Source organism: Pristiophorus japonicus, chromosome 22 (genome assembly GCF_044704955.1).
Source record: "Pristiophorus japonicus isolate sPriJap1 chromosome 22, sPriJap1.hap1, whole genome shotgun sequence".
In the NCBI taxonomy this organism is placed as follows: domain Eukaryota; kingdom Metazoa; phylum Chordata; class Chondrichthyes; family Pristiophoridae; genus Pristiophorus; species Pristiophorus japonicus.
Genome location: NC_091998.1, coordinates 26,363,446 through 26,378,103, shown reverse-complemented (window position 1 = coordinate 26,378,103; position 14,658 = coordinate 26,363,446). Strand labels below are relative to the sequence as shown.

At 46.4% G+C, this 14,658-nt stretch overlaps 1 protein-coding gene across 1 annotated transcript in view; it reads left to right on the top strand.

Moving 5' to 3' along the window:
- The window catches only part of LOC139234915 (transmembrane protein 150A), a 58,779-nt gene that overhangs the window by 22,327 nt on the left and 21,794 nt on the right, over positions 1-14,658 (top strand). Inside the window, exons 2-3 of the mRNA XM_070865793.1 lie at positions 2,579-2,626; positions 3,704-3,775. Of these exons, the coding sequence (XP_070721894.1) occupies positions 2,579-2,626; positions 3,704-3,775 (120 nt within the window). The remainder of the gene's footprint in view (positions 1-2,578; positions 2,627-3,703; positions 3,776-14,658) is intronic.

Sequence of the window (14,658 nt, the reverse complement as noted above, 5' to 3'; positions counted from 1 at the left end):
CGAGATTATATGTACTTAAATCCTGAAGTGAGGCTGGAACCGACAACTGTAGTGATGTTACGGTTAGTATGCAGGTACAGCAAGTGATCAGGAAGGCCAATGGAATCTTGGCCTTTATTGCAAACGGGATGGAGTATAAAAGCAGGGAAGTCTTGCTACAGTTATACAGGGTATTGTTGAGGCCACACCTGGAATACTGTGCACAGTTTTGGTTTCCATATTTGCGAAAGGATATACTTGCTTTGGAGGCAGTTCAGAGAACGTTCACTAGGTTGATTACAGAGAAGAGGGTGTTGACTTATGAGGAAAGATTGAGTAGGTTGGGCCTCTACTCATTGGAAATCAGAAAAATGAGTGGTGATCTTATCGAAACATATAAGATTATGAGGGAGCTTGACAAGGTGGATGCAGAGAGGATGTTTCAGCTGATAGGGGAGACGAGAACTATGGGGCATAATCTTAGAACAAAGGGTTGCCTATTTAAAATTGAGATGAGGAGGAATTTCTTCTGTCAGAGGGTTGTAAATCTGTGGAATTCACTGCCTCAGAGAGCTGTGCAAGCCGGGACATTGAATAAATTTAAGACAGAGATAGACAGTTTCTTAACCGATAAGGGATTAAGGAGTTATGGGGAGCGAGCAGGGAAGTGGAGCTGAGTCCATGTTTAAAATGATAAAGGGTTTTGATAGGATAGATATAAATAAACAATTTCCCCTGCTGGGGCTGTCCAGAACAAAGGGGCATGATCTTAAAATTACAGCTCGGCCAGTTAGGAGTGAAATCAGGGTACACTTTTTCACACAAAGGGTAGTGAAAATCTGCAATTCTCCCCTATAGGGCTGTGAATGCTGAGGGGAGGGGTCAATTGAAATTTTCAACACTGAGATCAATAGATGTTTGTTGGGTAAGGGTATCAAGTGATATGGAGCAACGACGGGTAAATGGAGTTGAGGTGCGGATCAGCTGTGATCTAATTGAAAGAGGCTTGAGATTCTGAATGACCTCCTCCTGTTTCTATGGTCTATTTAACAGCTCACAGCTGGGTCTGTCAGTCAACGACGATAAGTTGAAGCAGCAGCCGGCACAGAGGCAGACTGGGGGTCGCCCTCCCTCAGTCAGTGCACCAGATGTGCTTCTTCTTTCATATTGCTACATAACGCTCAGGGACCACTGCATCACACTGACCTGATATCGCATATGTCCTTCCCTGTCGCCGTAACCTCCTACAGCCCTAGAGTGTCCTGCCCTGCCCCAACTTATTGTTCCTCTCGCTCCTGGTCATCCCTACCCTTTACCCCAGCGTTGGCAGTCGTGCTTCAGATTGGGGCCCCGTGAACCCCTTCTGCCTCTCTACCTCCCCTCTCCTCTTTCAAGCCCCTCCTAATGTCTCCTTCTTTAGCTAGGTGTCCATTGTTCCTCATGCCTCTGCAAAGTACTTTGGGTTTTTCTATGTTAAAGGACCTATAGAAGGACGCGGAGGGTGAATTTGCACTGGGATATTGTATACGTTTACGCTGGGTTTTTTATGACTTATGAACAGGCGAACCCACCCCCCCCCCATGGAAATTCACCCCACTGCGTCACTGACACTGCACTGGGAGCTATCTTAGTTACAGAGTGCAAATGGCCAACTTCTAGTGTGGCCAACCCTCCAGGATTGTCCCGTACTCTCTCAGGAGTGGGACTAGCTGAGAGTCGGCATGGGCTCGATGTGGCCTCCTTCTGTGCTGTAACCATTCTATGATTCTATGAATTAAAAGTTAATCTTCAGGACACTGCTTCAAACAACCCAGGAGAAAAATCACAGGGCATTAATCACATTTTTCATTTTATTTGAACAGTTGTTTATTGCAAAAGTATTGGAGACAGGCGAGAATGGGCGGGCTGGGGTCTTGTAGGAGGGAGGTCATGTGATAAAGACTCCAGGAATACGGCCAACCAGAGTTGGCAACTCTACTGGCTCCGCAAGGAGCTGCGGGCATGGGAGTTGGCAAGGCAGTAAAATGTACTTTTAGCATTTGTTCTTGTGTCACTGGGATATCGGTGCCACCTGGGAACTCTGCCCTCGTCTCAGCTGTCAATGTCAGGGATCAGTACAGAAGCACAATGATGCTTTCTCTCATCCGGCACTCCCAGGTATTTCACAATTTAGGCTTAAAATAAAGGTCCCGCTACACTGTCACGTCAAGCACTTTAAGTTTGGAAAAATGCAGATTAAAGCTCCCTCTGCATTGCATCAACATATGAAGTTACCCCAACCTTAGAAGTGCGCACCAGAGTGACAATCCTTTTCATGTACCAGCCTTACTCTCTCGGAGTAACCTTACCATTTTGTACCAAATAGGCTGTGGATTTACAATAACTCAACAATCTGCTTATTTCGAAATGTCAGACAGTAACGCACAAATGAAGGTTTAGAAACAGGTGTGTTTGAGACATTCTGAGTGCACAGAAATGTTGTCAAACCGGGTTCCATGCAAAAGAGTCAATTTTGCATCAAGGTGTTGCCACGGCAACATTGGTTGTGATGTCAACTGCTGTCATTTATGTTCTTAATGTCTTCTGTTTCTCTTTACAGGTATGGTCTTGCTCTGGCAAATGGCCACGTGTGCCCGTTATACAACTGGTAGGTTGCTATTTTTAAATTTTCTAATGCGGTCAAAAATGAATGTAACTTGAAATGATCGTGGTTACCCTCCCCGGCTACAGCTGCTCCAATCAGAGGGGGGCATGACCTCCCTTGAACTGCTGCCTGACGGTTCCCCTTGCCCTGCTGCTGAGGCCTGTATGAAGGATAAAGATGGCCTCAGGTATCCATTGAGTCGTGAGCCACTTTCATTGCAGTAGTCACACAACGCAACAAACCATATGAGTTGGATTGCATCAGTGTCAGGTGCTCAAGGGGGCTGGAATACAAAGGGGCGAAAGTGTTGCGTCCGTTGTACAGAGTCTTGGCCAGACCTCATCTGGAGTGCAGCGTTGGGTTTTGGGCACCGCACCTCAGGGAGGGTATACGGGCCTTGAGCGGGGTACAGTGCAGATTTAAAGTGTATGGGCAGGCTGCATACATTTGGCTTGTATTCCCTTGGGTATATGAGATTGAAGGGTAATCTGATCGAGGTGTTTAAGGTGATAAAAGGATTTGATGGGGTCGATACAGGGAAACGATTTCCTCTGGTGAGGTAATCCAGAACAAGGGGACACAGTCTTAAAATTGGAGCTAAGCCATCAGGAGTTAATTCAGAAAGCATCTTTTCACACAGAGAACACTGGAATTCCGGAACTCGATGTCCCAAAAAGCTGTAGATGCTGGAACAATTGGAGTTTTCAAGACTGAGCTAGATAGATCTTTGTTGGGTAAGGGTACCAAAGGGATAGGGATCAGAGGTGGGTAAATGGAGTTGAGGTACAGACCAACCATGATCTAATTGAATGGCGGAACAGGCCCGAGGAGCTGAATGGCCTCCTCCTGTTTCTAATGTTCCCATGCAGTAAAATGAGACTGAAGATGGAGTGGGATCAAATGATAACGTTGAGTTCTTTTTTAAACTGATGCCAGAACTGAGTGTTCAATGTTCTCGGTTAGTACTGAACTACTGGCTAAATCTGATTCCCTGCAATGGGGAAACGGGAGTAGCCAAGGTTGAGATGGAGCATGTTTTTTGTAACCTGTTTGAGACGATGTCCGATCTCCTTTCTGCAGGGTGTACAATCGGTCCTGTCCTGCTGATGTCTCGGAGAAATGCTGTGCGATTCAAAACATGCCATTCGTAAGGTAAGCAGCGGACACTGCACAGTTGTAGCGGTAACACCACGGTAGCCAGTGTAGACTGGGCACCCCGAGGCAACACGTCCCCAGTGGCCGCACTACAGCAGGGGAGATTGCAGGCTGATTTGATCGCGATGTTTAAAATTATCATCGTGGGCCGCCCCGACCTGTGTGAGAACACCACCGCAGGTCGGGCTATAAATAGAGCTGGAGCACCGGGCCCTGGAACATCGTGAGCGAAGGTGCAGCGAATGAGGGTACGGGGCCCAGAAGAGGCGAGGGCCTAGGGGCAGCACAGGCCAGCCCACACTGCGGTATGTGTGTGCACTCGGTCCATGCAGCAGAGCAGGTCTCCAGTCGTCCTGGTTCAATCCTTGCCACTGGATAAAGGCCTAGCTCTGTCAAGCCCGTGTGGTGGCTGATGTGCAACGGTCACCACACGTTAAAAAAATCCACACACAGGCATCTTCCACCCCTTCAACTGGAGTTCAGGACTAGAACATTGAAACATCTGTGAACTCGCGTGGAAGCAAGTCATCCTCGTTCGAGGGTCCGCCTATGATGATGATGTTTGAATTGATGAAAGGATGTGACGGAGTTAGGTAGAATCAGACTGGTTTCAAGGATCGAGGGGTCTAGAACGAGGCGACATGGATTAAATGTAAGAGATTTAGGACAGAGAACAGGAATACCTTTTTTACATGGTGGGTTGTGAGGCTGTGGAATGCACGATCAGAGTTAATGATTGAAGCAGAGACCACGGCTGAGAAATTGGTCCACTCAAGCGCCCGTTTATCAGGCGCTATTCAGACTACTAAGGCCCTAATATGGCGGGCAGGAAGCATGCACATTTCCGACCATAAGTGTGCCAACCGCCATATTGCCTAAGGACAAACAAGGGGCATCCATTACCCACGCCTGAAACAAGCTTTGAGCTCTTTGCACATGTAACTAAAGGGCATACCGCCTGTTTAAAGCCCTATTCCGCAAGATTGGTTTGTCCTGAGGCAGCCAATATCTGAATATCCTCGGGCCTGACCATTCTGACACAGGGAATGTATCTTGCACCCCCCCCCCCCCCCACACCATGCGCCGAAAACATTTCTGGGCCCATGTCAACATTTAAGAATAGGTAAGACAGGTGGTTGAAGGACCAGAGAATAAAGGGATGTGGGGAGAGGGCGGGCACTTGGGATTAGTTCGACGGCTCATGTTGAGGATAAACATCAACACCATCTGGGTGGGTCGAATGGTCTGTTTCCATAATGTCATTTTTATGTAATTCAATGTAACCATCTTTAGTCAAAACAGGGAATTGTGGCAATATGCAGCAGGTCAATTAGCGTCTGAGGGAAAATGATAGGTTAACGGCTAACCCCCTGTAATGTATTTGCTTCATGGGTTGTTTGCTTAAGAATTCATAGCAACACATTGCTATTAAGAACTAGTTGGTTTATTAACAAAGGTTTAACAATCATACTACACATTTCCAGTTCATCCACTAGGCTCACAACTGCATACCTCATTGTGGATCCCTGAACCCAACTGGCTGGGGTTTTATTGAGTCTTGTGAACATCACGTGACTGGCTAAGCCACTCACAATGCAACAGCTCTACGTACCTTACAATTACCGACCCGCCTCTCCAGAGCGGCTTATTCGGCTGACCCCAAACCCGCCGTGGTTAAGCCGGAAGTAGACGCGTTCATTGCGGGCTCGGGTTGTGTTTCACATACCCTCCCCACCCCGTGACCTCTCCCGCCCATCATGGTGAAGGGGGTTAAAATGCCCCCACCCCCTGCCCCATATTACTCTTGTAAGTCGAGGCAATGAAACCTTTCTCCAGCTGGGTTCCTGTTATCTTGCCAGCTTCTCAGTCACTAACCTCCGCTGCGTTAATGGATTGCAGCCACAACTGAGGCTGTGGGAGGGGAAATCAGCCTCACTCAGACTTCTCTACACATTAACCCTTCGCATGCCCATAGTGTTACTGCATCTTACCACTCCACTCTCAGCACCGCCCTGTTCTTCCAACAGCGACCACTGCGACTGCAGAATCTTTTAGAGTTTAAATCTGAATGAGGATTGGCCCTTTACCATGTTCTGTAATCTGTTTTGATGCAGCTGTTTTTTTGTTGGGGTACAGTACATTTTAGCTTTCTCTCAAGGGTTTGCATTTTTGGTGATGTGTACTGGAGTGTGCAGGATATGCAGGAGTGCACAGGTGGTAGAAGTTTACAGGAGTGTGATGGAGTGTGCTGGAGTGTACTGTGGAAGTGTACTGGTGTGTACAGGTGAGTGCTAGAGTGTACAGGAGTGTACTGGTAGAAGTATACTGGAGTGCACTGGTGGAAGTGTACTGTAGTGTACAGGTGTGTGCTGGAGTGTACTGATGGAAGTGTACTGGAGTGTACAGGTGTGTACAGGAGCATACTGGTGGAAGTATACTGGAGTGTACTGGTGGTGGAAGTGTATAGGTGTGTGCTGGAGTGCACTGGTGGAAGTGTACTGGAGTTGGATCTAAATAGCAAAGGATTTGGGGCACATTTCTGTGAAACACTGCATGCGTCTTTATGGCGAAGAGAACATTGAACCTACAGACCACTGGCGGTGCCATAGAGCAATTATTACATCCCACTCCTTAGGACAAACAGCTCAGCCTCAGAGAATGATGCCTCCCAGTTGTGCTGGGTCTGTTCCGTATTACGCTGCTGAATATAACCTGCACTGACAAAAACAAGGTGGGGCTGGTGCTTTTGGCAGCACAGAGAGCCATCTTTAGAGAGGGTTTCCTCGTGTGTTGTGGGGAGCATAACAAAGGCTGGGTGTGTCCAGCGAAGGTTCTGTGAGGACCTTCCCTGGAGACATTGCCGGCTGATGATTAATATTGCCGTTGCAGTGGTTTGCCTGATGCTACCATCGCTCCTATATGTGTCCCACAGTGTAAATATGGTGGATTCTAGGGTACTGCAAACCTCATTATGTATTAGCTGTACCTCAATACTATTAGCTGTACCTCAATACAAATGTTTCTGTACTATAAACATGATCTAAAGTGTAGTAGGAATACAGGAATTGTTAGATGAGAAAATCCAACGTCCATCTAGTTTACCTTCTGCCATTCAGCCATCGTGTCTATCCAATTAATCCCACTCTCCTGCTCTTTTCCTATAGTCTTGTAATTTATTTCCCTTCAAGTATTTTTTCAATCCTCTTTTGAAAAAAGGAAAGAATTGCATTTATATAGCGCCATTCATGACCACTGGATGTCTCAAAGTGCTTTACAGCCAATGAAGTACTTTTGGAGTGTGTTAATGTGGGAAATCCGGCAGCCAACTTGTGCACAGCAAGCTCCCACAAACAGCAATGACATAATGACCAGATAATCTGTTTTTGTTATGTTGATTGAGGGATAAATATTGGCCAGGACACTGGGGATAACTCCCCTGCTCTTCTTTGAAATAGTGCCATGGGATCTTTTACGTCCAACTGAGAGAGCAGACGGCAGTTCTGACAGTGCAGCACTCTCTCAGCACTGCACTGGAGTGTCAGCCTAGATTTATGCGCTCAAGTTCCTGAATGTTACTATTGAATTGGCTTCCACCACCCTTTCAAGCAGTGCATTCCAGATCACAATAACTCACTGCGTAAAACAAAATGTTTCCTCATGTTGCCTCTGGTTCATTTGCCAATCAACTTAAATCTGTGCCACCGATCCGTTTGCAACTGGCAACAATTTCTCTTCACTTACTCTATCAGACCCATTCAGGATTTCGAACACCTCTATCAAATCTCCTCTTAACCTTCTCTGCTCGAAGGAGACCAACCCCAGCTTCACCAGTCTCTCTACATAGCTGAAGTGCCTCACCCCTGGTACCATTCTAGTAAATCTCCTCTGCACCCTCTCTAAGGCCTTGACATCCTTTCTAAAGTTTGTTGCCCAGAATTGAACACAATACTGTTTGGCTGAGGCCAAACCAGAGATTTGTAAAGGTTTACCACAACTTCCTTGCTTTTGTACTCTATCCTCTATTAATAAAGCCAGGGATCCCGTAAGCATTGTTACCACCCTTCGCAACTTGTCTTGCCACCCCCAGGTCTCTCTGTTCCTGCACCCCCTTTAAAATTGTACCATTTACTCTATATTGCCTCTCCTCATTCTTCCTACCAAAATGTATCATTTTGCACTTCTCTGCGTTAAATTTCATCTGCCACGTGTCAGCCCATTTCACCAGTCTGTCTCTGTCTGTTACTATCCACCTCATTGTTTTCTACATGTTCGAGTTTTGTATCATCTATACACTTTAAAATTATGCCCTGTGTATCCAAGTCCAGGACATTAATATATATCAAAAAGAGCAGCGATCCCAATACTGACCCCTGCGAACACCACTGGATCGATCCCTCCAGTCTGAAAAACATCCGTTCACCACTACTCCCTGCTTTCTGTCCTTAAACCAATTGTGTCTCCATGCTGCCACTGCCTCTTTAATCCCACGGGCTTTAATTTTGCTAACATGTCTATTATGTGGTACTTTGTCAAATGCCTTTTGAAAGTCCATATACACAACATCAGTTACACTACCCTCATCAACCTCTCCCTTCATCAAAGAACTCGATCAAGTTAGCCAAACACGATTTGCCTTTGGGAAATCCGTGCTGACTTTCATTTATTAGCTCAAATTTTTCCAAATGGCAATTACTGTTGTCCCAGATTATTGGCTCTAAAGGTTTCTCCACCAATGATGTTAGGCTGACTGGCCCATAGTTGCTCCCTCTCTCCTTTTTTTAAACAGGGGTGTAACATTTGCAATCCTGCAGTCCTCTGGCACCACCTCTATATCCAAGGATGATTGGAAGATTGTGGTCAGAGCCTCCACAATTTCCACCCTGACTTTCCTCTGGACCGGAGGCTGCATCCTATCCGGACCGAGTGCGGTCTCTGCCAATCATTAAGTGCCTCCTCTTTATCTGTTTTTATCCTATCCAACATTGCTACTACTCTCTGCTTTTGGTCCCGTTACTGCTACATTGGCAGCATCCTCTTCTCTATGAAGACAAATGCAAAGTACTCATTTATTAGCTCGACCATAGAAACATAGAAAATAGGTGCAGGAGTAGGCCATTCGGCCCTTCGAGCCTGCACCACCATTCAATAAGATCATTGCTAATCATTCCCTCAGTACCCCTTTCCTGTTTTCTCTCCATACCCCTTGATTCCCGTAGCTGTAACGGCCATATCTAACTCCCTCTTGAATATATACAATGAACTGGCATCAACAACTCTCTGAGGCAGGGAATTCCACAGGTTAACAACTCTCTGAGTGAAGAAATTTCTCCTCATCTCAGTCCTAAATGGCCTACCCCTTATCCTAAGACTATGTCCCCTGGTTCTGGACTTCCCCAACATCGGGAACATTCTACCCGCATCTAACCTATCCCGTCCCGTCAGAATCTTATATGTTTCTATGAGATCCCCTCTCATCCTTCTAAATTCCAATGTATAAAGGCCCAGTTGATCCAGTCTCTCCTCATATGTCAGTCCTGCCATCCCGGGAATCAGGCTGGTGAATCTTCGCTGCACTCCCTCAATAGCAAGAACGTCCTTCCTCAGATTAGGAGACCAAAACTGAACACAATATTCCAGGTGAGGCCTCACCAAGGCCCTGTACAACTGCAGTAAGACCTCCCTGCTCCTATACTCAAATCTCCTAGCTATGAAGGCCAACATACCATTTGCCTTCTTCACCGCCTGCTGTACCTGTATGCCAACTTTCAATGACTGATGAACCATGACACCCAGGTCTCGTTGCACCTCCCCTTTTCCTAATCTGCCGCCATTCAAATAATATTCTGTCTTTGTGTTTTTGCCCCCAAAGTGGATAACCTCACATTTATCCACATTATACTGCATCTGCCATGCATTTGCCCACTCATCTAACCTGTCCAAGTCACCCTGCAACCTCCTAGCGTCCCCCTCACAGCTCACACCGCCACCCAGTTTAGTGTCATCTGCAAACTTGGAGATATTACACTCAATTCCTTCATCCAAATCATTGATGTACATTGTAAAGAGCTGGGGTCCCAGCACTGAGCCCTGCGACACTCCACTAGTCACTGCCTGCCATTCTGAAAAGGACCCATTTATCCCGACTCTCTGCTTCCTGTCTGCCAACCAGTTCTCTATCCACGTCAGTATATTACCCCCAATACCACGTGCTTTGATTTTGCACACCAATCTCTCGTGTGGGACCTTGTCAAAAGCCTTTTGAAAGTCCAAATACACCACATCCACTGGTTCTCCCTTGTCCACTCTACTAGTTACATCCTCAAAAAATTCCAGAAGATTTGTCAAGCATGATTTCCCTTTCATAAATCCATGCTGTCTTGGACCGATCCTGTCACTGCTTTCCAAATGCGCTGCTATTTCATCCATAATAATTGATTCCAACATTTTCCCCACTACTGATGTCAGGCTAAGCGGTCTATAATTACCTGCTTTCTCTCTCCCTCCCTTTTTAAAAAGTGATGTTACATTAGCTACCCTCCAGACCATAGGAACTGATCCAGAGTCGATAGACTGTTGGCAAATGATCACCAATGCATCCACTATTTCTAGGCCACTTCCTTAAGTACTGTGGGATGCAGACTATCAGGCCCCGGGGATTTATCGGCCTTCAATCCCATCAATTTCCCTAACACAATTTCCTGCCTAATAAGGATATCCTTCACTTCCTCCTTCTCACTAGACACTCGGTCCCCTAGTACGTCCGGAAGGTTATTTGTGTCTTCCTTCATGAAGACAGAACCAAAGTATTTGTTCAATTGGTCTGCCATTTCTTTGTTCCCCATTATAAATTCACCTGAATCCAACTGCAAGGGACCTACGTTTGTCTTCACTAATCTTTTTCTCTTCACATATCTATAGAAGCTTTTGCAGTCAGTTTTTATGTTCCTGGCAAGCTTCTTCTCGTACTCTATTTTCCCCCTCTTAATTAAAGCCTTTGTCCTCCTCTGCTGAATTCTGAATTTCTCCCAGTCCTCAGGTTTGTTGCTTTTACTGGCCAATTTATATGGCTCTTCCTTGGATTTAACACTATCCATATTTCCCTTGTTAGCCACGGTTGAGCCACCTTCCCCGTTTTATTTTTACTCCAGACAGGGATGTACAATTGCTGAAGTTCATCCATGTGATCTTTAAAGGTTTGCCATTGCCTATCCACCATCAACCCTTTAAGTATCATTTGCCAGTCAATATAGCCAATTCACGCCTCAAACCATCGAAGTTACCTTTCCTTAAGTTCAGGATCCTAGTTTCTGAATTAACTGTGTCACTCTCCATCCTAATAAAGAATTCTACCATATTATGGTCACTCTTCCGCAAGGGGTCTTGCACAACAAGATTGCTAATTAGTCCTTTCTCATTCCACATCACCCAATCTAGGATGGCCAGCTCCCTGGTTGGTTCCTCGACATATTGGTCTAGAAAACCATCCCTAATACACTCCAGGAAATCCTCCTCCACCGCATTGCTACCAGTTTGGTTAGCCCAATCAATATGTAAATTAAAGTCACCCATGATAACTGCTGTACCTTTATTGCATGCATCCCTAATTTCTTGTTTGATGCTGTCCCCAACCTTACTACTACTGTTTGGTGGTCTGTACACAACTCCCACTAGCGTTTTCTGCCCCTTGGTATTCCATAGCTCCACCCATACCGATTCTACATCATCCAAGCTAATGTCCTTTCTTACCATTGCATTGATTTCCTCTTTAACCAGTAATGCCACCCCGTCTCCTTTTCCTTTCTGTCTATCTTTCCTAAATGTTGAATACTCCTGGATGTTGAGTTCCCAGCCTTGGTCACCCTAGAGCCATGTCTCCGTGATGCCAATTACATCATACCCGTTAACTGCTATCTGCGAGTTAATTCTCCATCTTATTCCGATACTCCTTGCATTGAGGCACAGAGCCTTCAGGCTTGTCTTTCTAACACACTTTGCTCTTTTAGAATTTTGGTGTAATGTGGCCCTTTTTGCTTTTTGCCTTAGGTTCTCTGCCCTCCTCTTTTACTTTTCTTCTTTCTATCTTTTGCTTCTGCCTCCATTCTACTTCCCTCTGTCTGCCTGCATAGGTTCCCATACCCTTGCCGAATTAGTTTAACTCCTCCCCAACAGCACTAGCAAACACTCCCCCTCGAACATTGGTTCTGGTCCTGCCCAGGTGTAGAATGTCCGGTTTGTACTGGTCCCACCTCCCCCAGAACCGGTTCCAATGTCCCAGGAATTTGAATCCCTCCCTTGTGCACCATTCCTCAAGCCACGTATTCATCTGAGCTATCCTGCGATTCCTACTCTGACTAGCATGTGGCACTGGTCGCAATACTTTTGATGCCCTACTTCTAGCTCCCTAAATTTGTCTCGTAGGACCTCATCCCGTTTTTTACCTATATGCACCACGACAACTGGCTGTTCACCCTCCCTTTTCAGAATGCCCTGCACCCGCTCCGAAACATCCTTGACCCTTGCAGCAGGGAGGCAACATACCATCCTGGAGTCTCGGTTGCGGCCGCAGAAACGTCTGTCTATTCCCCTTACAACCATGCTTTCTGCCTTCACAAGAAGATCCCCTATTTGGTCCTTAATCGGCCCCAACTTTCCTGTGACTACCTTTTTACTATTTCTGTGTTTGTAAAAGACATTAGGGTTCCCTTTTACATGAGCTGCTAACCTGTTCTCATACTCTCTCTTTGCTCCTCTTATTCCTTTTTTTAGATCTCCTCTGTACTTTCTATATTCAGCCTGGTTCTCGACTGAATTATGAACCTTACAATTGTCATAAGCCTTCTTTTTCTGTCTCATTTTAACCTCTATATCTTTAGTCATCAAAGAAGCTCTGGCTTTGGATGCCCTTCCTCCCCGCGCCCCCTCTCCCCCCACCCCCCGCCATAAGAATGTGTCCATTCTGTACCTGAACAACCTCCTCTTTGAAGGACTCCCATTATTCAATTGCTGTTTTGCCTACCAATTTTTGATTCCAATCTCATCATCATAGTCAGTCACTCGTAGCGAGGATGACTTGCTTCCTCGCCAAAAAGGGATGAGTTCACAGGTGTTTCAATGAATTACCTAATATTCCAGATCCCGAACTACATGTTGAAGGGTGGAAGATGCCTGTGCGTGGATTTTTTTAACGTGTGGTGGCCGTTGCACACCAGTCACCACACGGGCTTGACAGAGCTAGGTCTTGGTCCAGTGTCAAGGGTTAACCAAGATGACTGGAGACCAGCTCTGCTGCACGGACCTAGTGCACACACATGTCGCAGTGTGGGCTGGTTCGTGCTGGCCCTGGGCCCTCGCTTCTTCTGGGCCCCTTTTCAACTTTCAACTTACTGAAGTTAAACTGAGGATACTGATGGGCATTCCCAACGGTTCTCCATCCGGGAAATTCCAACCACATCCCCAAATCATCAGTGTGTGCTGCTGTCAGGCAAAAACTCCAATTAGTCTGCACCAAATATAAGAACATAAGAACATAAGAACATAAGAAATAGGCCATTTGGCCCCTCGAGTCTGCTCCGCCATTCAATACGATTGCAGCTGATCTGATCATGGACTCAGCTCCACTTCCCTGCCCGCTCCCCATAATCCTTTACTCCCTTATCGTTCAAAAATCTGTCAGTCTCCGCCTTATATATATTCAATGACCCAGCCTCCACAGCTCTCTGGGGCAGAGAATTCCACAGATTTACAACCCTCTGAGAAAAGAAATTCCTCCTCATCTCAATGGGCGGCCTCTTATTCTGAGACTATGTCCCCTAGTTTTAATTTCCCCCATCAGTGGAAACATCCTCTCTGCATCCACCTTGTCGAGCCCCTTCATTATCTTATAAGTTTCAATAAGATCACCTCTCATTCTTCTGAGTATGCTCCAATGAGTATAGACCCAACCTACTCAACCTTTCCTCACAAGTCAACCCACTCATCTCCGCAATCAACCTAGTGAACCTTCTCTGAACAGCCTCCAATACAAGTATATCCTTCCTTAAATATGGAGACCAAAACTGTACGCAGTACTCCAGGTGTGGCCTCACCAAGTTGTAGCAGGACTTCTCTGTCCCCCTTGCAATAAAAGCCAACATTCCATTTGCCTTCCTGAGGTGAGGAAACTCCTGGTGGTGGAGAGCTTTGGGAACCATAGGTCCAAAGTTAACTGTTCCGCCCAAGCATTGCTGCAGTTACCACACGTCATGTCTCAAATTACTCAAATACTTTGTAAGTTTTATGTACTTGCGCTGCTGCTGTGAAGCTTCACCTATACTGGGGATACTGATGTGAATCCCTGATGGTTCTCCATCTGGAAAATTGTGGCTACCACATTCCCAAATCGCCAGTGTATGCTCCTGTTGGGCAAAACCCCATCCCGGGAGTGCGGAGTGTAAAATGGCCCCATCGGATTCAGTCAGGTCTCGACTTCTCTCCTCTATATCCATGCTCTACTGTTTCATCATAGGCAGTCCCTCGGAATCGAGGAAGACTTGCTTCCACTCTAAAAATGAGTCCTTAGGTGACTGAACAGTCCAATATGAGAACCACAGTCCCTGTCACAGGTGGGACAGATGGTCGTTGAGGGAAAGGGTGGGTGGGACTGGTTTGCCGCACGCTCTTTCTGCTGCCTGCGCTTGATCTCTGCATGCTCTTGGCGATGAGACTCGAGGTGCTCAGCGCCCTCCCGGATGCACTTCCTCCACTAGGGCGGTCTTTGGCCAGGGACTCCCAGGTGCCGGTGGGCTTGTTGCACTTTATCAGGGAGGCTTTGAGGGTGTCCCTGTAACGTTTCCTCTGCCCACTTTTGGCTCGTTTACCGTGAAGGAGTTCCGAGTAGAGCG